This window comes from Ahaetulla prasina, chromosome 8 (genome assembly GCF_028640845.1).
Source record: "Ahaetulla prasina isolate Xishuangbanna chromosome 8, ASM2864084v1, whole genome shotgun sequence".
Classification (NCBI taxonomy): Eukaryota; Metazoa; Chordata; class Lepidosauria; order Squamata; family Colubridae; genus Ahaetulla; species Ahaetulla prasina.
In genome coordinates this window covers 25,510,042-25,534,082 of record NC_080546.1, presented here as the reverse complement: position 1 = coordinate 25,534,082, position 24,041 = coordinate 25,510,042, and the positions used below count along the sequence as shown (strand labels likewise).

Below are 24,041 nucleotides of genomic sequence, written 5' to 3'. Positions count from 1 at the left end.
ATGATGCCAATGAATGCTACATAACATGCTACATAACTAAGCTGCTTTCATGCTGAATAAACTAAATTATTAATATATATTAAATAGAAAACTAACTTTAGATTAATTTTTACTCCAAAAGCATTTTATTAAAATAAATTTAATTAAAAAAACATTTAAATAAAAAAAATCAGATTTTTAATTTTTTTAAAAACTTATTGATTTTTATGCACTCTGCCTAAAAGTGCAAAAAGAAAACAAGTAGAACACACACACACACACACACACACACACACACACACACACACCCCAAAATAAGATATCCTCTGATAATAAGCCCAATTGGCTCACTCATCATCATAAAATCTCCAGAACTGTAAAGCCTACAAACTTGTAATTTGACACGTATGTTCCTCTTGCTTTCTAGGTGCTCGCTAATAAAGGATTTTTCAAAATGGCCATCAGATCATTAATATTTCTTATATTATTATGAACACGCTTTGATTCTAAGGAGTTAGATGTTCTATTCCCCCTCCCCACCTGAAAAGAACTCTGTTCCAACTGCCACTTGGGTGTGGCCGTGGCCAGCGCATGACTCATCCAGCCTGTGGGCTGGGAGTTTAGACATTCTACTCCCCCTCCCCATCTGAAAAATGCTCTGATGCTAAGGAGTTAGACTGACGGAGAGAAAGGGGATAAGATAGGTGAGGCTTCTGTGGGGCAAGCCTGAGGGAGAGAAGGGGAGAGAAGAGGCTGATCGTAACTACTCATTAATTTTCAAGCTATATCAATTTATCAAGCCCAATCATATAGTTTTGTAGTGGAGCACGGGTATGTGTGTGTGTGTATGTGTGTGTGTGTGTGTGTGTGTGTGTGTGTGTATGTGTATAAAGAAATGGCATCCAATCTTGTTTTCAGCAGTTATAAATACAATGATAGTTTAACCTCTCTCTCTCTAAAATTATTTCATGATTCTGTTCTTTTTATAATTACCCTCTCTAATAATCAAGATAATAAAATATAAGTTGATGTTTTTCTCTTCTTATGCAAAAATTCCATAAGGTGTTTCCAATATCCAGTAAATATAGATATTTTCTCTAACCTAACACGTCAATTTTGCCACATATTCTGTTTCAGAGATTAAATAACTATTACCTGAATACTTCCAAAGTATAATTGAATGATTATAGGATTTCATGATATAAATATGTAGCAATTCAAGTTTTTCAGGGGAAAGTATTAGTTGGTTTCATAAAGCTTCAGAACAAAACCATCCATAGGATTAACACAATCTGTGCGAAACTGTATAAACAATAAAGGATGAAGCACATTTGAATGACATCTTGTCTCCAGAAATACAACATGTTTATGAAATATTAGGAGCAGAAATGCACAGGATTTCAATTACCGATTTTTGCTCCCAGGTCAAGCAAACATTGGAACATGCTTCTATATATCACTTAATTATATTTCTTTCTTATTCATGTCCTTTCGAAAGTGCTGATCCAGTGAAAGTCATTCCTTTCAGAACAGGTTCCTTGGTTGATCTGCTTCTCAACTGTGCAAAAGTGTCTCCTAAACATAGGAATGAAAGAAAAGAGAGACATGACCTGAACTGTGAATGAACTGCATTTTCAACCAGTCCACAAAACTTTGCTTAATTAAAGTAACTTCTTCCTCATTTTCCCCCCTAAAACCACATTAGCTGACTTTATTCCAAAGATGCTTTTCAAAAGACAACTGGACTTTGTTTTTCCTTGAAGGCATTTTGCTTCTCATCCAAGAAATGAAACATCTTCAAGGAAAAACAAAATCCAATTGCCTCTTGAAAAAGCATCTTTGGGACAACCTTGACATAGATGACTGAGAATCTTGATGCTCTCTTTGCTTTGGGCAAACCTAACTTTAAAGAGCTTTTTGGCCTGATCCCAACTGGATAATTATTTTGCTGCTTTTGCCTTACACTTAGTGGTATACCAGTTGTAGGTAATACATAACCTTCCTTTGCTGAAACTCTGCAGCCATTTCCTGATTTATTTTCCCTAAAAAACTATCTAAGGAACCTCACTAAGGGAAGAGGGAGGGATTTAAGGCTATACAACAGTAGTGGATTCTAACCGGTGTTACTACCGGTTCACTTCGCGCACGCGCTTTTCACGTGATCAGTGTGCGCGTGCTCTTTTCGCTCGCACACATGCCAAACTTGCGCTTCGTGCATTGACTGGCTAAACAGCTGAGGCATGGCAATCCGCTCTGCCGTGCCTTTTAGCTGGGCTAAAAACGGAGGAATAAAGGTAGATATAGCGCAAGGGCGGATGGGAGGGCCCAGATGACGGGCGGAGTGAACCGGTTCGCTGTCACTTCAACATCTCCGCTACCGACTCTCCCGAACCGGGGAGAACCGATAGCAACCCATCACTGCTATACAACTTGGCCAATGAAAGCAACCCACTGCAAATGGACTTGTAATGGCTCACTTCTCCTGCCACTTTCACTCATCATGGCAGATCTCTGTGTAAGTATTGATTGATACAGCTTTGCTAATGGTGTTCAGTCTAGCTTTTATTATCCATTCTGTGTTTGGTATCCAAACTGCAGCAGCCTTAGCCTGCAACATGACCTCCCGTGACTTCATGGGATTGTGATGTGATCATGATGAAGTGCACTTTTCAAACTGTGCCATCGTTTTCTGCATAGAAGCAGGCAGCAAGTGGGTCACATGAGTCATTCTAGATTGAGCGGTGTACAGCTGGAATGAATTAATGAACAAAAATTAATAATGAATGGAATAAGGTATGGCTGAGATGCCTGCATTGAGAATCTAGTGACCGTGCCCATGTCTTGTACTCTGATAGCTTGATTTTCCTTATTTGCAGGGTAGGGTGGATCAAGTTCAAGGAAAGTTTACCTTGCAAATATTTAAGATTCACTTTAAAATCTATAATTAAAATAAACTTTGAGCTTGCCAAGGTTCCTAGATCCTTTCAGAAGGATACTGAGAAGTATAATGAGAATTTTCTCCTCAGATGCCATTCTAAAAGTAATCTTTTATACAGTTGATGACAATCGAATCTAAAATGTTTTGCATCTCTCTGCTGTAAGTACCTTCCTTTTCTTTGTCAAACTAACATAGGTTTTTTTATTCTCTTTTAGTGCATGTCTTCTGAAGATATTTTTTCTCTGTATGGAATATCAAACAGTACCAGGCTAATGGAATCCTCCTTCTCTACAATATGCCCTGCTGTCTTACAACAAGTGATCTTTCACCCCTGTGAAAAAGGCCCCAAAGTCAATTCCAAGCCATCTCCTACAGAAGGTAATTCTCCATTTGGAATCTAGTTTAGTTAGCAGATTATTTTTTTCTAGTTCTGTAGTTCTACAAAAAATATCAATGTTTCTATAGTTACAGTGGCATAATGTTGGCTGCCAGTTTTCACTACTAACTGATATTTCATGATAATTTTATTATATCAACTCAGATAATGATCATAATTAAATTTTTATATTGTGATAATAACAAAATGATGCTGTGTCCCTTAGTTCCAAATACCATGGTGCTTAGTAATACAGGTAAGACTAAGTCTTGTATCGTCTCAGCAGATATTATTAGAAAGGCATTGTTGTGAAACATTTTAAACTTAAACACTAATTGCATAAAAGCTGACATAGTGCAGGAATTTTGTTTGAACTTAGAAGGAACTTCATAGTCTTAGCTTAGCAAACTATAATATTGGTAACTGTAAATAGTGCCTCCCATGTGTAATGATGTCAATAGATTATATCTCTTTCAAGAAAGACTGTTGAGCAAGGACTTTTACAGATAAACCAAATCATAGGGGACAATCATCAAGACAAATAGAGAAAAGTTATCGAAAGAATCTCCAAAAGAAAGGCAATTTACAGAAATGGAATCTAAACTAGACTACAAAAAGCACTACGGTTTTTTTGAACGATGGTGCTGGAGAAGAGTCCTGAGAGTCCCATGGACTGCAGGGTGAACAAACAAGTCAGTCCTAGAGGAGATCAACCCTGAGTGCTCTTTCGAATGCCAGATCCTGAAGATGAAACTCAAATACTTTGGCCACCTAATGAGAAGGAAGGACTGACTGGAGAAGTGAGTAATGCTGGGAACAATTGAGGGCAAAAGAAGAATGGGCCGACAGAGAATGAGTTGGCTGGATGGGGTCAATGAAGCAGTCGGTGTGAGCTTAAATGGACTCCAGAGGATGGTAGAGGACAGGAAGGCCTGGAGGAACATTGTCTATGGGGTTGTGATGGGTTAGACACAACTTTGCAACTAACAACAACAGTATGGTTTATAAGACAAAAAAGAGTTGACCAAAGAAAATCAGAAACACATGAAATTTACCATATTTATAAATATTGTAAATAAGTCCGGATACAACAAAGAAGTTGTTAGAAACTACATATTCACCTCTAATGCTTTTAGCGGTACTTCTTTTATTAGTGTCTTTAAATAACAAAATAATGGAGAGTTTGACACTCAGAAATAAAAAAAGATCTCTAAACTCTTTTCCCTTATTGTTAAAAACAGCATATTTTGTTTTTATGGTTAATTCTTCAACAACAATATATTGAGCCCTAACTGTACAAGTTCTATAATTTTTGTGCCAACTTATTAATATTATAGCTAGTCCTTGACTTATGAGCACAACTGAGCCCAACATTTCTGTTGCTGAGTGAGAAATTTCCACCATTTTACGACCTTTCTTGCCAGAGTTGTTAAGTGAATCTGGTTCCCCATTTGACTTTGCTTGTCAAAAGGTTAAAAAGTGATCACATGATGCTGGAACCTGGCAACTGTCATAAATATGAGTCAGTTGCCAAGCATTTAAATTTTGATCATGTGACGATGAGGATGTTGCAACTAAGTGTGCAAAATGGTCATAAGTAATTTTTTCCAGTGGTTTGTAACCTTGAATAGTCATTAAATGAACTGTTGTAAGTCGATGACTATCTGTATATCTTTGCATTCTCTTTTGTTTCTTATTTTTGTTCATTTTCTCTTTTTATTTTCTTTAAAAATATGAATAAAAATGTTAAAAAGCAGTTAAAAAGAGTAAAAAACTTTGTTGCATCTGTCAGGTGCATTTTAGTCAGGTCACAATTTTTCTGCCTTGTTTTTTTTTTTGGGTTATTTTTAACTACTGTAACTTTAGCTGACAAGAAATGTAGCATAATGGGAAATGTCAAGGAAAAGGAAATAAAATAATGTGAAGTTATTGTGGCAATCTATGGTTCAAGAATGGAAATAGTGATCATAAACATGAAAAACCCCGTATTTAGCATTTTTAGTGTGTTGCCGTGTGCAATTTAGCATATTTTATTATTCATTTATTTAATCAGCTTTTTTACTGCCTGCATCACCTATGGGACTCATATTTATATGTTGTTCCTAGTCAAATAATCTCAGCAAATCCTTGGACTTAACTATATCTTGAATGTTAGGCCGTCAGCTGTTTTTCAACTAGATGGATGAACTATTTTTTCCTGCCAGATGAGTTCCCTATCCAATGAATCACCAAGAAGGACTTTGTTAGTTTAATACAACTAATATATATTTTACTGTATCATTTTTGTCCTTTTTACAGTTTGGGGCTTTGGATTCCTTGCTGTGACTATAATCAGCCTTGCGTCACTTCTTGGATTGGTTTTAACACCTCTTTTAAAGAAGGACTATTTCCCTAAGATTTTAACCTACTTTGTAGGTTTGGCCATTGGAACGCTCTTCTCTAATGCAATTTTTCAACTTATTCCAGAGGTAAGGAAAACCTAAACAAAAATGATGGGAATATAACCATATTTTATGTTTTCCCTTAAGACTGAACATCCGGAAAGATTCTCTTCAATATTGCAATCATTCCCTTTCTTCCCCATTTCCCAAAACCACAAACTCTTTCAGGGAGATAGATTAGATTTGTACCACTATTCCCTATCTAAGAAAAATAAATTACCAGTCTGACAGGAAGTGGAAGGGAGAACATGCTAATGTTATATGTCTATTGGCAGTGGCCTGGCAAATAGAACACAATTTGAAAGCATTGATTGACTACAGTCACCGAGTCATGTCTATGGTTGTCTGCCAGTGGAAAAGGGGTTGTTGATGTCATGAAGCTTTGGCAGGATTGCTTCATGGAAAGAGGAAGTGATTTTTTTTTTATTCCTCAAATGATGATGTTTGCTGCCAGAACCATTGGTAAGAAAAAATGATTAGGTTAGTTGCTGAGCTGGTTAAGCATGTTGGATGAATAGAGTTCATGTAGGACAGAGGTGTTAAACTCAATTTCATTGAGGGCTGCATCAGGGTTGGGTTTGACCTCAGGGGGCTGGGGTGGGTGTGGCCAGAGTGGGCATGGCCTGCTCAGTGTCACTCATGTTGGGCACCTGTTTCCAGCTATGATGGCGTCCTGCAACCCTATGTCTGCACATGGCCCTCCCGAGCTCTGTTTTCACTGGCAGAGGATGGCAGGAGGCATCGCAGCTGGAAACAGAGCTTGGGAGCCTGTTTTCGCTGACAGAGGCACTGTGGGCCAGTCCCTCACTGTTTCCAGAGTAGCCCCGCAGGTCATATCTAAGCACCTGGCAGGCCAGATGTGGCCCGTGGGCCTTGAGTTTGACACCCCTGATGAACTGTTGAGATGACCAGACTGAGCCTGAGGGAGGGATCAAACATTTCATCAGTCAAGAGTCCATGCCCACAAGAGATCTAAGTCCAGCCCACCTTGAATTCCTTTCTTAATTCCCACTAATTTCTCTTGACCATTAATAGTTCAGATTCTTGTAGACAGCTTAACCTTGCAATAAATCTCTATGCTCATTTGAACTGCCTGAATCTCCTGATTTCCCCAATGTTTGACAGTCCACAGAGAGGTGAAATGGAATAAGAGTTGCCTACTACAATTTATTTCCATGCAAATTACCATGTTCAGCATTCATTCTGACCCACATGTACATTTTGTGGATTAATTATTTTGCAAGATTGATTTAAAAAATCAGCCAGTTTGGAATATTTAAATACAGAACAGGCAACCTTTGTTATGGGATGGGCCTAGCAAATGGTGACATACTGTTTATGATTTAATTTAGGTGAATTACAATAACAAGTAAATTTGGGTTAAATTTACTGCATGAATATGATGAAAAAGTGAATACCGTAAAGAAAAAAAAGCCTTCTTAAAAAGAATACAGAAATATCAAATGACATGGAATTGTTATCAATATTTTTGTTCTAGGCATTTGGATTTGATCCCAAAGAAGATAACTATGTTGAAAAAGCAGTTGCAATTTTTGGTGGATTCTACATCTTATTCTTTGTGGAAAGAATTCTTAAAATGATATTGAAGACCTATAGTCAAGTGAGTTGGGTAGCAGGATTGAATTAAAGGGATGTGGAGATGTGTGCTGTTTTCACTGCTAAAGATGATTATATTTATTTAACGGTGCAGAAAATAGCGAAAAAAACTGATGCAATGTTTTAACCAAAGACCACATCAGACAACAGATCTCACACAAGTCAGTTCATTGTAGAGAAGCAAAGTCTGAGTGGAAGCTAGGACTTTCTCTCCAGCCAGAATGAGATTGGAAGAGAAATGCCACTGACATGTGTGAAATTGTAGGTTGAAAAGACAATAGTATCTCTGATATACAGTGTTAATGTTACACTTTTATGCTAACCACACATGGATCTGTTCAAAAATAAATAAATAAATAAATAGGCCAGGTCAAATGCTAAATTGGATTTAATGTACGATTATATTTCATTAACATTTAATCATATAGATTAAATACATGATGTGATTCTTTGCTGGGTATCTGCTGTTGCTACTGTCCTACTGTTGCTTCATGCTTATGCTTATGTATGGTGTTATGACAAATAAAAAAATAATAATAAAAATAAATATTGAATAGTTTTCCTTTCTGTCCCATTAAAAACAATTGTGTGGTAACTTTTGGAGTGTCCTGAGGTTTGTACATAAGGCTTTTAAGAGTCACATGTATTCCTCAGATCCAGGATGTGCACTTCTGGATAAGAATGCCACATTGCTCACATTAAGATATATTTACTGTATTTGTGGTATATCAATCAGCTATTTTCATTGGAACAAAGTACATTTAGACAAGATCTTTCCTTCTCTCTCCCTCTCCCTCTCCCTCCCTCCCTCTCTGTATTTCTCTCTCTCTCTCTCTCTGTCTCTATCTATATCCGTCTATCTATCTATCTATCTATCTATCTATCTATCTATCTATCTATCTATCTATCTATCTATCTATCTATCTATCTATCTATCTACTTACCTACCTACCTACATCTACCTACCTACCTACCTACTTACCTACCTACCTACCTACCTATTCTATTTCTAAAGTTATATTTTCATAAAGTCCATTGATTCCTTCCTGGATTGTTTTATCTGGTTCTCTTTAGATGGGCCACAGTCATTTTGAGCCTCAAGAACTGAAACTTCCTCGAGATTGTTCTGCACCTCCTGCTCCTGTAGAATCAATCAAACCAGTTAATGGAACCATGTGCTATGCAAATCCAGCTGTAGCAGAAGCTAATGGAAACTTGGGTTTTGATAATGTCAGTGTGATCTCTGGACAGGTATGAATGAACATGTCTTGCCAGTTTATCACAGCATTTCCAGCAAAGAGCTGATTGCTGATCTTTTCTTTGTTGATAATAGTTTTAAAATTGACCTTGAGTTCATTGTCCACTCCAACATCAGTATGTGCGTGTGTGTGTGCACACAGAGAAACACAGAGAGAAAAAATTGTGTTTGTTTATACAAACACATATAAATATTTCTTACAATTAAGTTGTAGATTTACTTTATCCATATATATTTCTATCTCCCCCCCCTCTCTCTATCTATCTATCTTTGGTTGTTCGGGTTTTCTCCCGTGTAAAATTGGAAGTGTCTTGGCGACGTTTCGACGAAGTCTCATTCGTCATCTTCAGGCTGGTGTTTACTGCTTCGTGCTTCTAGGAGCAATCATTGCTGATTGAAGATGACGAATGAGACTTCATCGAAACGTCATCAAGACACTTCCAATTTTACACGGGAGAAAGCCTGAACAACCAAAGACCTACATACAAACACCCATGAAAACCTCAGAAAACACACACACACACACACACACACACACACACACACACAGACAGACAGACACACACATATATATATTGCTTTCTTATTAACCATTGCACTTTACCAACTCATATCATTTTCAACTTCGTTATAAATTGGTTCATATGTTCATAGTTCACTCCAGCCTTCCTACCTACTGAATATATACTACACTACATAGTTAAATAGACAGTGGCTGGCAGCTGTTCAGGAAAAGGCTGGGCTTGGCCAGTACTGATTCCAAGAATCTGATGTCATTGGCAATGATATCCCAAGTTCCACGCAATGGAACATGTAAGAACCATAAACTGAGAAACATAATCTCTTTCATTATGTCATGCAAATTGGAGGTAATAGCCTGTTGGGTATATTCTCTTTTCTGGGTTTGCCCATCAAAACATTTCCCTGAAGTTGGTTCTGCAATTGACTGAGGCATATATAGTTATATACAGTGGTGGGATTCAGCCAGTTCGCACCACTTCGGGAGAACCGGTTGTTAACTTTCTGAGCAGTTTGGTGAACTGGTTTTTGGAAGAAATCATTAGGGCAGAGAACCGGTTGTTAAATTATTTGAATCTCATTACTGGTTATATAGTAATATTAGGCATAAGGGGACATGGAGGCTCAGTGGCTAAGATACTGAGTTTGTCGGTCGAAAGGTTGGCAGTTCAATGGTTCGAATCCCTAGTGCTGCGTAATGGGGTGAGTTCCCATTACTTGTCCCAGCTTCTGCCAACCTAGCAGTTTGAAAGCACGTAAAAAATACAAGTAAAAAAATAGGGACCACCTTTGATGGGAAGGTAACAGCATTCTGTGCGCCTTTGCCATTTAGTCATGCTGGCCACATGACCACAGAGACGTCTTTGGACAGCACTGGCTCTTCGGCTTTGAAACAGAGATGAGCACCGCCCCTTAGAATTGGGAACAACTAGCACATATGTGCGAGGGGAACCTTTACCTTTACCTAATATTAGGCATAACAGGAAGCTGACACTAGATTACATTGGGAAAATCTGCAGGTTCATAAGATTATCTTTGACTTTAAACATTGACTTTAAGGTACCCTGTTTGACTTTAGGCAAGTCCTGTTAATATAACAATAAAATTAAACTTTAGGGTAGTATCCTTTCTCTTTCTTTTAGGTTTGTGAACTGTTAGTTTAGCTCTCTGTCAATATCTCCAGCAGTCACGTAAAATTAAATTCCATTCATAGTTGAAACTGTAACCTTTAACATCTTGTGTAATGTTTATACAAGATTCATGGTTGCTCAGACTGGAAAGCTTTAATGTTTGATTTGGTTAAAAAAGGACAATATTGTAAACTTTCCCTTCTGCCTTAAAACAAAGATAGTGTTAAGAAATTTTATGGTTGGCCACACAGTCAGCCAGATATTTAGACTGGATTTGACATTTTTATCCACTTATAAAGTCCTGCTCTAGGATTAGGGATAGGTAGATGTTTGAGGGTGTTATTAGTATTGTGGCAAATATTATTATTATAGCCATACAAATGTTTGGACTACAGCTGGAATTTTTATTTACATATCAAATCCTTCCTAAGGACCTGTTATTGTTTAATCACATATATTATTGTTTAATATTATTAATAAAGCTTTATTTTTATTATTTATTATTGGTTGGCCACGTCTGGTGGCTAGAAAATTTCTGCTCTAACAGTTTTTTCAGGATCCTTCCTGTTAATTACTGAAGGTTAAGAAGATTAAAGAAAAAAAAATTCAATAGGAAAATTAAGTCAGACATCATTTAATTTTTCTATGTTTACTTTGATGAGAAAATTGACTGTAATTTTTGAAATGTTGAAATTGTTCTTTAAGTGCGTCTCTGAGAATTTCATTGTCAGAATAGAGCCATATTAGCCAATGGTAAAAAAATAAATAAATCAGTACCTAATTTTGTATTTCCAATGCATTGACTGAAATTTAGATAGTATTTGAAATTATTCAAATTTTTCAGTGCAGTTCATCCACAATAAAAAATATAGTCATAAAATGTTTGCTAAAAATACATACACCTGTGTGACAGTTCAAAGTTGCAATGGTACTAAACTAATTGTTATTCAAAAAGTTTTTATTAGTCAAAAAAGGTTTATACAAATACATATCAGGTATGGTAAATTTTCATTTTTCTTATCTAAAATAAGAATTTTACTCAAATTTTTTAACACATACAACAGCCATAAGGCAAGCAGGTGACACGAAGTAGCTAAGTTTGCAAATTTTAAATACGTAATAAAGAAGAGTCAAGAATAAACAGAATATCGTACAAAAGAGAATAAGGAAAACCAACACAAATATCTTTATCACTTCCTAGTTTTGGATCTCAGAACTCTGGGTTCAGCCTGACCCAACTCCAGGGCCGCAACAGCGGCAGCCGCTTCAGCCCCATGATCTATAACCTCCCCTTCTTCAATTCCTGGGTCATCTGATTCCAGGAAGGCTTTGTGTTCCTCCACATAGGCCGTAGCCTCCATAATTGTACTGATTTTTTCGTAATGCCCTCCCGGAAAATCATCAATCCCTCTGGCATCAGCCATCTGAAGCCCACTCCTTCTGGTACAATTTGCTTGACAAAAATAATATTTCTTTCTTTTTCACGTACCTGTCTGGGAATCTGCCTCAGAATGGCTATCTCCCTGCCCCTGTAAATCAGTGCCCCACTCCTATGTTTTCTAAAATTTCATCTCGTCTCTCTTCTCACAAATTTGACATGAACGTCTCTGGGAACTGCATGCGTGCGTGCATATTGCGAATTAACTCTATAAACTCGATCCACATCCCAATTCATGAAATCAACACCTCTCCCAAGAAATTCTCCCAACAATTTAGTCACAACATCTCTCAAGTCTTCTTGGTCCACTTCTTCCAAATTTTGAAACCTAAGGAAATAAGACATTTTATCCATCTGTGGTCAAGCACAGCATTGCCTGTCGTCTCCTCTCTTTTCTGCACTGCCCGCATCTCACCCTCAAACCTTCCACTTTCTGCTTGTTTTCTGCTGAAACTTGTTGAGTATCCTTTAAATCCTTTTGGATAGTCACAATTTCTGCTCTTATTTCATCAATTTCTTGTCCATATTAGATAACTTTTCCAAAATTCTCTCCATCTCTCCAGCAGTTGGTCTCTGACCTTTTGCCATTAAGGAAAAAAATACAAAATCCTCAGGCAGGCACGGTATCCTTGTAATTTCCTCCGGATCCACCAGGGGCACTCACAGGAGCAACGAGTCCAGAGTACAGTTAGTCAACCAGGAAGCCGAAGGAAGTGATGTCATCAAAATTCTCATAGTGAAGGCGGAGCTGGGCGCCACCACTGTTCCCCAGAAGGAGGGGCCTCAAACCTTCCCTCCTAAATTTCTCCATCACCTCTTCTCTCCAGAGCTCCACAAAACCGGTAATCTTCTTATTTTAAGTTCTCCTCTCTCCAGAATAACTCGTGCTCCTTCCAACCGCAGGGGAGAAAACCCCCGCACTCGGAGCACTCCACTCACGTTTACCGATATTCCTTCCTTCTCCTCCTCAATTCTTCTCCGTGCCCTGTTCACCACCAGGCTGCTGCAGTTATAGATCCAATGCCCCGGTGTCACTGGGCACAGCGGCCCAGGCGACGACCAAAATAATGGCCGCGGCCTGTGGCCTCCGAACCCCGCCGAGCCTAGGACGCGCCAGCATCGGTCCCCACAGTCCTGTATGTCGGCTGGGAGACCCCTGGCGAGCCGTCCGTGCGGCAGGTGTCCTTTTCGGAACACCTGGCCCCTGAGGGCCTCGGCGGCGGCCGGATTCGGGCGCTGGAGGCAGGAGAAGCCTTCCAGACGTCCGTTGCCGCTGGATACCGGAAGTCGTCCTAAACTAATTGTTCTTATACCAATCACTGAAGTTGTAGGGCTCCCATGGTCACACTATCAACATTTGTGTGCTTGATACCCGACTTGCATTTATGACTACAGGGCACTTTAACTCCCGCCTTCTGCCTATCTCCCCTGCCTCATCTCTGCCCTTTTGGCCACCTGCACTCGGTCAGCCTTATCAACCTGTGCTTCACTGCCTTTGCCACCCCCAGATGACCTCTGCTGCCTTCTTCCTTCAACTGTTGATGAGACATATCCAGCCTGGCTCTTTGCAAGGCAGCTGCAGGCCATTCAAGATTTTTTTTTCCAGGCTTGGGCTTGATAGGAGGATAAAAATATCAAATCCGGCCTGGCTAGATCCAGTCTGGCCATTAAATCCACATCTGGTTGACTGGGCGACTGATCATAATCATACCATTGCTATAAATAAACTATTTATTTTTATTTATTAATTAATTATTAATAATTACTATTTATTTTTACAAATAAACTACTATTTATTTTATTAATTTATTATTATTTTTCCTGAATGCCATCACTCTGCTTAACAACTAATTCCCACAACTCTGTCAGATAATTTACTAAGACTGTATTACTATTAGTCTTCTCTTCCTTATCTATCTCCATGATGGCGCACCTATGGCAAGTGTGCCACAGGTGGCACGCAGCGCCCTCTCTGTGGGCACGCGAGCCATTGACCGAGTTCAGCTCCACTGCACATGTGTGTGTGCCTCGTGCCGGCGCTGGTCATTAGATCACAGATGCACATGTGTGGGGAGGGGGCATATGTGTAGGGGCCACACACACATTGCATTTTGGGGTTTCAGGTGCGTACTTTGGGCACTTGATCTGGAAAAGGTTAGCCATCACTGATCTATCTCTTCCCACTTATTACTATAACCATGTTGCTTGTATCTTTCAATTATATTTGTTTCCTAATACGATTTGATAGCTTATTAGTAATCTTGACTATCACTAAGTGTTGTATCTTTTTATTCTTGATGAATGTATTTTATTCTCCTTATGTAAACTGAGAGCATATACACCAAAGACAAATTCCTTGTGTGTCCAATCACACTTGGCCAATAAAGAATTCTATTCTATTCTATTCTATTCTATTCTATTCTATTCTACTCTACTCTACTCTACTCTACTCTACTCTACTCTACTCTACTCTACTCTACTCTACTCTACTCTACTCTACTCTACTCTACTCTACTCTACTCTACTCTACTCTATTCTATTCTATTCTAAATTTTATCACATTTTAAAAATGTAATGGATTATTTATTTAAATTGACACAGGAGTTTTTTTTCCAACTTAGCTACCCCTAAATCATATGAATTAGTGAAGAGTGTTCTTTCCTTTGTTAATCTGTTTACTTAAAGTAAAACTTGTGTCCTGGGAGTCCAGACTTTTCCTATTGAAATTAGATGGCATGATTAATAGGTGAACAATAATTTCTGTTCAACAATTGTGCTGACTCTGAATTCAGAGTCCCAGAGGAAGAGCTATCTTTGTTGTTTGCTTTATTAAGCTATGTGAAGTCTTAAATACTCCTGTCAGGTTCTAGAGGGAGATAGACAAGATTTAATTGGATGACCAAAAAAATAAGCTAAAATATGGTGTCTTTGTTTCCAAAAGTCCCTACTGCTTAGAAAGACTCTCTGGCTGTTAACAATATGAAATATAATTCTTTCAGAAAAATTGCCATAGTATCAAATGCTTAAAAGAATAAAAGAATCCTATCTTATTGCTGAAAATTATCCCTGGTCCATCAACCTAATTTCTGACCACTTTTAATTGATTAACTATTCTGTAGCTCAGCTGCTTTTTAAAGGAAAACATATTATTTGATGTATTATCTAATAGCCATTTTAAAAATTTGCAAAGAGGTGTCATGTTGTCTATGATAAGCCTGTTAGAAGATGAATCCAAGTCATTATGGTCTTCTGAACCAAATGGATAAAACATTGGACATTAAGAGCTGAAGTGGCACAGTGGTTAGAGTGCAGTACTGCAAGCTACTTCAGCTGACTGCTAGCTGCAATTCAGCAGTTCAAATCTCACGGCTCAAGGTCGACTCAGCCTTCCATCCTTCCGAGGTGGGTAAAATGAAGACCCAGATTGTCAGGGGCAATATGCTGACTCTGTAAACCGCTTAGAGAGGGCTGTATATAGGTCTAAGTGCTATTGCTATTGCTATTGCTATTGCTATTGCTAAAAGCATTGGAAACCTGGGTCCATCCTGTTTTGCAGTTCTTTAGATAATTCACTTCATTTGGGCAGCTTACTGCAGAGAAAGAGAAGAACTGTGATATAGATCAGAAGTGAATTTGACTTCATGGTTCTGTGCTTGAATTGAAATATTATGTGGAAAATGATTATAGGTAATCCTCGACTTACGACTGCAGTGGTGGAATTCAGCCAGTTTGCACCACTTCGGGAGAACCGGTTGTTAACTTTCTGAGCAGTTTTGGCAAACTGGTTGTTGGAAAAAATCATTAGGGCAGAGAACCGGTTGTTAAATTACTTGAATTCCACCACTGTATGACTGTAATGGACCCCAGAACTTCCATTATGTTGTGACAATCCCAAGTCATAATACCCACACGATTGACTGATTTTATGAGGTTTTTGTGGTTGGTACTTAAGTAAACACTGATTGTTAAATGAATCCATTTGTTTTTATGGGTTTTTTTTGCTGGAAAACCAACCGGAAAAAAAAATGTAAGTCATGGTCACATGACCATGGAATGCTGCAACCAGCTGTAAAGGTGAGCATCTGAAATATGGTCATGGGATCAGTATGTGTGCGTGCGCACGCCATTGTGGGAACTCCGGAACTGGATTGTAAGGGGAGACAGTGTGTCATAACTTTGAATGGTAGCTAAGTGACCAGTTTTTAAATGAGAACTACCTGTACTTTGCATTCCATGTCTTATTTCTCAGTAAATGCAGTTTAAATCTATAGAGAGGGCTATAAAACACTGTGAAGCGGTATATAAGTGCTATTGCTATTGCTACATGATCCTTTGCTTTTTTACAGTGACTTAGTATTTGATGTAACTCTCATTTTTTATTGTTGATGCAGAAAGAAGAAATGCAAAGTAGTTCATGCAAGTGTTTGAAAGGGCCTTCCCTATCTGAGATTGGTACAATTGCCTGGATGATCACATTAAGCGATGCTTTGCACAACTTCATTGATGGATTAGCCATTGGAGCTTCTTTCACACTTTCCCTACTTCAGGGAATTAGCACATCTATAGCCATTTTATGTGAAGAGTTTCCTCATGAATTAGGTAATGTGTTTTACATCATTTCAAAGTTTAAGGTATGTAGCTGAGGCAGACTTCTAGAACCAATGAAGCTACCATAGTTATGGCTTTCAACTTTTAATCATAGTGATTCAGGAATCTGCATTCCAACTCTAAGGGCATCGGTACTTGGGGGTAAGCTGTCCTAACAAACTTCTCATCCAGCAAGACATAATCCATAAATATTTTATATTTAAATGGGGAAATGATAGTTTTCTGATACATTTTATATACATCTTACCAGTCCATTTTGAATTATTATCATCCTGAATCAATCTACTGCAAGTTGAAAGCCTCTCCACTGAAGGTTACAGACTATAATTTATCATGCTTGTCCTGGAGATTGATAGACAGACGTTTTTCAACTTCTCATTCTAAGAATGATAGAATGACTGGCTCAAAGTCATTCTGTACTAAGCGTGCCTTTAAAGGATTACACCAAACTGTCTCTCTGTATTTTGATTTATCTTGGAGAAAGCTTAAATCGTAACTGTGTTACATATTGATAATGTCATACATTTCTTTTTTAGGGGATTTTGTCATCCTTCTTAATGCAGGAATGAGCACAAGGCAGGCCTTGTTTTTCAATTTTTTATCAGCATGCTCTTGTTATATTGGCCTAGTTTTTGGCATAATTGTAGGCAACAACTTCGCTCCAAACATCATTTTTGCAGTAGCTGGAGGCATGTTTCTATACATCTCCCTTGCAGATATGGTAAGTTTCTGCTACAGCTTATCTACCCATCTACCTACTTAACAATATTTATAGTCTACTATAAATGGACTTAACCATTAGCATTATTACGATGCATGATTATGAGAGACTAATATTTGTGAGACAATGTTAAGAGAAACCATAGTACCAGTACTATTAGCGTGAAATTAGGACATTGAAATGGCAATTAGTTCATGTTACTTTTTTCCAAGCTGGACATTTTGGATGTGATCTAGCATGATGTTAAATTCAGTCAGTCTAACCCTAGGAGGAAATATTTATTGCTATGAGACAAAGTAAGGAACTTGTATCTTGGCCTTTTTTGCTTAATTCTAAAAACAGCTGTTCTCCCTGAGTTACCCAGCTGCACCTGAAAACCCTATATGGAAGATTGAATAGTTCTACATGTGTACTGAGGCCAATGGCTTGAAAAACTTGAGAGAAATAAGGGGAAGTATATGGATTTAGTATTTAGTCTGTGTGGGATTCAAGAGCTATAGTTTTAGAATTTACCACCGTCTTGCTTGTGGTGGCATACTAGCAATTTTCATTTCAAAACATTTGGTATGTCTAGGACAAAAACAAACAAACAAAGATGGCTAAGTAAAAATTAATTAAAATGCCATTAGGGCAACTATGTATGTAATATTTTTCTTATTTTATCAAGTTATGCATTACAATTTATTCACAACTTTTGGAGTACTTAAGTTTTCAGGGACTGCGTGACATGTTAATACTTCTGGCGGTGCAAATTCTGAAACCAGAAAAATCAATGTGTTAAAAATACAGAGAATTTAATAAAGCTATGTGAAATTATTCGTAGAGATATATAATTTCGCCCACTTAGAGAGGAAGACATGAATAGATCACATCTATAATCATAGCTGGCACAGTGAATGGTAGGATATGTTTGTGCCTCATTTCTTGAGGTACAGTGAGTTAGGCATAGTTCAGAAAAAAAGTGGAAATATGGTAGCTGGGTATATTTTATGAGCTGTTTCTCATCTTTATCAAGAGCATAGACAAGGTTGGACATTAAACCTGTTTTCTCTGATGTCTTTCTATCTTACATGATGTATAGAACCCAGTTTGAAAGCCTGCTTATGGCACAGTAGGTGATAGGATTTTCTATCTACCTTTCAAATCTCTCTATCTTTAGGTCTCTAGACCAGAACTGTGTCTAAGCCAAATGTAATAATATGTGTGAATGATCAATACAGAACCCCGATTTATTGCTGAACCTCACTTTATTCTTCTCTGTCTAGAAACAGGTAGGATTCGTAAGAGTTCTTCGTTTTCTCTCTTTCTTACCATTTCTCTTAGGTGATCATAGTGAACTGATCTCATTGTTCAAGGGAATCTATCAGCTGAAGTGATAGTACTCTGGGTCAAAACAGAGATTGTATGGTCTCATACTGTCAAATGTTCCTCCATAAGAAACTTTTCTGCACATTAAAATGCTTACATATGATGGGTAAAGCATTAGTAAAGTTTTTGGTCTGATGTCTTTGCCTTCTACAGTTAGACAGCCTTTAAAAATGCATTCTAAAATTGATTCTAAATGTATGCCCTATACAATAGCTACAGTTTATGGCTTACTTACTTACAAATTCTTTTCTTTTTGTCTATGGTCCAAGATGCTTTGTTTCCCATCCTTGGTTAGGTAAGATCTTTGGAGAAATATTCTTCTGGGAGTTGGCTGAAGCCTTAGATTGACCAAACCTGAACCTAAAAAAAATAATCATATATTTACTAATTGCAGCAAGGAATGAGAATTGTCTTCATTTGTTTGCTGCCAAGTACATAAAGCATCTACTATATTTCTACTGCTAGTGGGACAATAGTTCAATACTTTTAGTTAAAACAGATATCAATCTCCATCAAGTTAAGATCTAGAAATACTCATGCAGAAAAGAATCAAGACATAATCCAGATTAATTGTTGGTAAATAAGCAGAAAGAAACAATTTGGTGTAGTGGTTAAGACCATAGGAGGCCATGAGTTCTAGTCCTGCTTTAGGCACAAAGCCAACTGGTTACTTTGGGTCAGTCACATTCTCTTAGCCCTAAGAAGGAATGTTATTTTTAGATTTAACTTGGTTTGAGATAGTCAGTTTCCCAGTTGTGATTGAGTCTGTCCATGGGTTGTGAGATTAAGGAGTTTCCATTTTATCTTCTGACTGCTAGTTGTTGTTCATAGATAATCTTCTGTCTGTCTGTCTTACATAGTGGCTATTACAGTCCTTAGAGTGTGTGTTGCAATTTGTTGCAGATGACTTCTTTCTTTTTGGGCTACTAAGTCTTTTGGTTTACTTATGTTTTAGAAGACTTTAGTTGGTTTGTGTGCTATTATGAAGTCACGTGGTTACAATAGTCTGTTGTTTGTTGTTTGTTTCTGAGATACTTGTGACATAAGGTAACATTATTCTTTTCATATATTATATTTGTTGTGTTGTAGTAGGTTGAGTGGTCAGGCATTTTTTGATAAAGTTGTATGGCTATCCATTTTGTTGGACTATATTGTATAAACACAATCGCCAGCAGCAGTGGTAGTCAACCTGGTCCCTACTGCCCACTAGTGGGCGTTCCAGCTTTCATGGTGGGCGATAGGGGTTTTGTCCGATATTGAAGCACTTTCCTTTTTTTTAAATTTAATTGACTTTTTAAAAAAAAATTCATAGTATTATTTAAAAACATTTTCATTAGGTTTTCATAAAATTCCCTCTGACAATTTAAATTTCTGAAAATATACTATTTGTATCGTCTGTGCATAAGTTTAGTTCACGTTACCTAAATGAAACTAAATGGCGCTATAGTGCGACCACGCACAAGAGAGCCTCATCCCAGAATAGCTTGTGCATCTCCCCCCACACCACCCAGCTGTAACAAACAAGCAGAGCTGGTAGCTGGCGCCTCTCCCCCGAAACCCAATCCACGATGCACGAGAGGCATGCGCAGACTATGATACACAACACATTACTGTGGAACCGGTGGGCGGTTAGAAAATTTTACTACTAACAGAGATACAAAAGTGGGCAGTAGATATAAAAAGGTTGACTACCCCTGGCCAGCAGCCAACAGCTAGATAACAAGGGATAAACACTAGACAACAATCAAGTAGAAAACAATACTCCATTCAAAGAAATACCAAGGAGAAAAGCATCCACTGACTAAAACTGGAAGGGCAAGTTACTGTATATAAACAGGGAACATACCGTGTACTGTTGATGTTACCTAGCTGGGTAATGAAAGGTCTACAAGGAAAGATTTATTTTTTCCTACCTACATAACACTGCGACTTATCAAGTTTTGCAGCTAGACCTGAACTTCATCTTAACTTTTCACTCATAATAAGCTGACCCAAAACAGATGATTATTAATTAAATTTGCTACACAAACTAATAAAATGTTTCCTGACTAAGATGGAGAGACGAGGAAGTCCCCGAATCTAAGAATAGAGGTTTAGAAATAAAGCATAGCTTCTTTTTTCTTATCCATGTCTTGGTGAAGTAATTGTTTGGCTTTACTCTCCAAGATGGGTGTATCCCCAAATCATTAAGTTCTTTTTTTTTCTTGGAACTTAGAAGTTGTATCTATTCTTACCAGTAATGTACAAAAAACCCCCACCATAAAATAGAAATGAAAGCATTTTATAAATTGAATATACTAACATGCTATTCTACCACTAGATGGCAAGATTTACCTACTGTAATTTTTTTTTCTCCTTTTTTTTGGTGGTTTTTATTCCCATGGCAACTCCAGTTTCCAGAGATGAACGACATGTTGAGAGAAAAAGTAACTGGAAGAAAAACAGATCTGGTTTTTTTCCTGATTCAAAATGCTGGCTTGCTCACAGGGTTTACAGCAATCCTGCTCATCACTCTCTACGCAGGAGAAATTGAACTGGAATAATGTGACAAGGAAGACAATTTACTAGGTGAAAATGGAAGCGCTTCAGAAAGGAACTTGAAAGTAATAAAAGGCACCTTGTTTGCTTCCCTGATGGAACACAACTTTTTTTTCATGAAAATAATATATATAAATATAAAAATAATATATAAAAATAATTTTCTAATATGCATTCTAGGATAGCATTTTCCTCTGTGTGTTTGTCCTATGTTAGTCACTTTTATATCAGAGAGCAACAATTTAGTGGGATAAGAGGACTAAGTTATGAAAGGGTTTGTCTGAAAAACAGACAGACATTTATTATTTATGTCAATGAAAATGTGCTACCAAACCTCTATATCAGAAAAGCCCCTGGTTTCGAACTTTGTACTGAGATCTGTTTTAAGGTACGTGTGCAGCATAATTCAGGCTGAAATGGTTTACTGTATAGATCAATCCTTTATAAAAATATACAGAAAATTCAGTCCCATTTTAAGGTATGTGTTTATAGCATTTTAACCACATAGGGGACTCCTCCGAGTAGGAGAAATCACACTGTCATTTCAGTATCCTGCTGGCCTATCGCCTTCCTGAATGAGCATTACATACTTTGTTCATTAATTTTTATGAAAATGATATGGCAACTGGAAGACTCTGATTTTACAGATCTCTAGCTTTTGGAAAATGGTTTGTTCTGCCTGCTAGGACTGAAGGAATACCAATTTTCTCCTCCTCCTCCTCCTCCTCCTCCCCCTTTCCCCTCCCGCTTCCCCCTCCTCCTCCTGACCCTCCCCCTCTCTCTTCCTCATCACCCTGCTCCTCCCCTTTTCCTCTTTTTAGAGAAATCACTGCCTTTTTTTTACTACAGTGTAATTCAAAATAGGTTTAAAAATTTCCACCACAGAAATTATTAATTTGAAAATAAACAAACATTTTTCGCAAGATCTTAAAAATCATGCAGAAATTCCAATTTCTAATTAACATTGGTTTAATTGGACTTCCTTTTATTTATTTATTTTTATTTCTTTCATGCTTATGGGAATGGCATTAAAAATAAATTTAAAAGCTGGCGAAAAAAATTCACCAACTTTTTAATAATTAATAACATTTATTTTTAAAGGAAGAATTAAACAGTAGACAGCCATGAAACATTGGATTTTTATTACTGACTTTCAACACAAATGAGCCACAGTCAGCATTCTAAACTGTTAAAGTTTCTTGTTATAAATTCCTTAGAAATGGAAAGGATAGGAAAACTATGACTTTTGGCTGAATTGCATGTCTAGATATGCTCTAAATATTGATTGCCTGTGTACACTTTTGATATATAAACAAAGCTCTCATAAGAATTGTGTTCCAATTTTAATGGAAAGTCCAGCTTCAGTTCCAAACATTAAATAAGAAGCCGGGTCAGGTAAATGTTCCATATGATTGCTAACCCAATATTTAGGAATGCATCATTGTGCTCAACAGTCTAACTCCATGATGGTGAACCTATGGCACGCCTGCCAGAAGTGGCACACAGAGCCATCTCTCTGGACACCTGAGTCGTTGCCCATTGCTCTTCTGGGTTCCGGCATGCTGGCCATCTGGTCTTCACATATGTGGGAGTGCCGGAAACAGGAACATCAGCCGCTGGGTGCACATGCACGTGCCGGGCAGCTGCTCTTCCAATTTCCAGTGCATGCATGTGCACCGGCCACCTGGTCTTATGGCTTCTGGGATGCATGCTGGCGTGAAGACCATGTGGATGGTGCGCATGTGTGTGCTGGAAACCAGAAGATCATCTTCCTGGTGTGCGCATGTGCACCAGACAGCTGCTGGTCTTTGTGCGTACATGCGTGCCAGAAACCGGAAGACCAGATGGCCAGTGCATATTCATGCACCAGAAACCAACAGACCAGCTGCTCCAGGCCACCCCAGGGCGCACATGTACCCCAGGTAGCTGCTCTTTCAGTTTCTGGCACGCACGATCCCGTTTCAGCACTTGGTGCCGAAAGGTTAGCCAACACTGACTGAACTGGTTCATAACCAATATAATTTATTCTAGCGGAAGAACAGTTCTTCAGTCTTTTAAGGAGAGGGATCTTTCCTGGAATTGCTATATTAAATTCTTTAATCAAGGGCCAAACAACTTAAAAAAAATATTTTGCTTTTTTTTTTAAGAGTATGTCTCAACAAGCATGGCTATAATATATGGATATTATAGAATGGGTCAATGTAGAAAACATTGACAAACTTGAGGGCCAAACATTTACGTTTTCAAAAGCTTTACATGCCCATTTTAGCTTTTATTTCCCCCAAATTATTCATGTTGGCCCAAATCATTATTTTCCCACCATGATTAATGAAAACTTTTGGAGGAATTAAGGAATTAGAAGAAAGTTATGGTATTCCTATTGATTTAATCCAGGATCAATGAAGATGGACCTTTGCATGTATGGCATGTAATTATCATTTGGGTCCTGCCTAGATATATGCACAGTTTTTAAAGGTCTTCATACATTTTAGTAAAGAAAACACATTGTATTCCTGCATTTATTTTTACAAATTTGATTTTACATCTTGATGGATATGTATTTTTTCTTGCTGTAATTTAGTTCTTATTGGAATTTATGTGTATTCTAAAATATATGCAAATTGATTTTTTTTGCAAATAATAACAACAACACAAGAAACTTGATACTGTGGACAGAAAGGAAGAAGAAAATAATGGCACTTTTCTTTTCCATGTTACAGCAGTTTGGAGGATATGTGCAATATTTATTACAAATTATGCATATTTTCTACAGTACTAGGTAATTTCAACGGGGTCACTACTTTATAGATTCATGGTATACTTACCTACATGATTTTTGAGGTGAGATCTGACTTTGTTAATATATTTCCAGTGAAGGAATAAATTAGATTTACAGAATCTGTTCATGCATTTTTCTTTGTTTGATTTTTTTAAAAAATCCAACTGGGTTAACAATTGTAAAATACTTTGTCAAGTATGTTTCATATGCACTCACTAAACCGGTTGTTAAACCGATTGCAGCCCGCCACGGCAGCATTCCAATTGCCTATTAAATAAAGTCAAGGTAAGATAGTCTTCCAGATGTTATTTATTTTTTCTTCATTTCCTTT

At 37.6% G+C, this 24,041-nt stretch overlaps 1 protein-coding gene across 1 annotated transcript in view; it reads left to right on the top strand.

Moving 5' to 3' along the window:
- The window catches only part of SLC39A8 (solute carrier family 39 member 8), a 28,955-nt gene extending 5,126 nt beyond the window's left edge, over positions 1 to 23,829 (top strand). The window contains exons 2-8 of the mRNA XM_058193036.1: positions 3,133 to 3,295; positions 5,592 to 5,761; positions 7,233 to 7,355; positions 8,426 to 8,602; positions 16,088 to 16,295; positions 16,841 to 17,025; positions 20,787 to 23,829. Coding sequence (XP_058049019.1) covers positions 3,133 to 3,295; positions 5,592 to 5,761; positions 7,233 to 7,355; positions 8,426 to 8,602; positions 16,088 to 16,295; positions 16,841 to 17,025; positions 20,787 to 20,936 — 1,176 coding nt within the window. The 3' untranslated portion in view covers positions 20,937 to 23,829. The remainder of the gene's footprint in view (positions 1 to 3,132; positions 3,296 to 5,591; positions 5,762 to 7,232; positions 7,356 to 8,425; positions 8,603 to 16,087; positions 16,296 to 16,840; positions 17,026 to 20,786) is intronic.
- Positions 23,830 to 24,041: the final 212 nt, after the last annotated feature.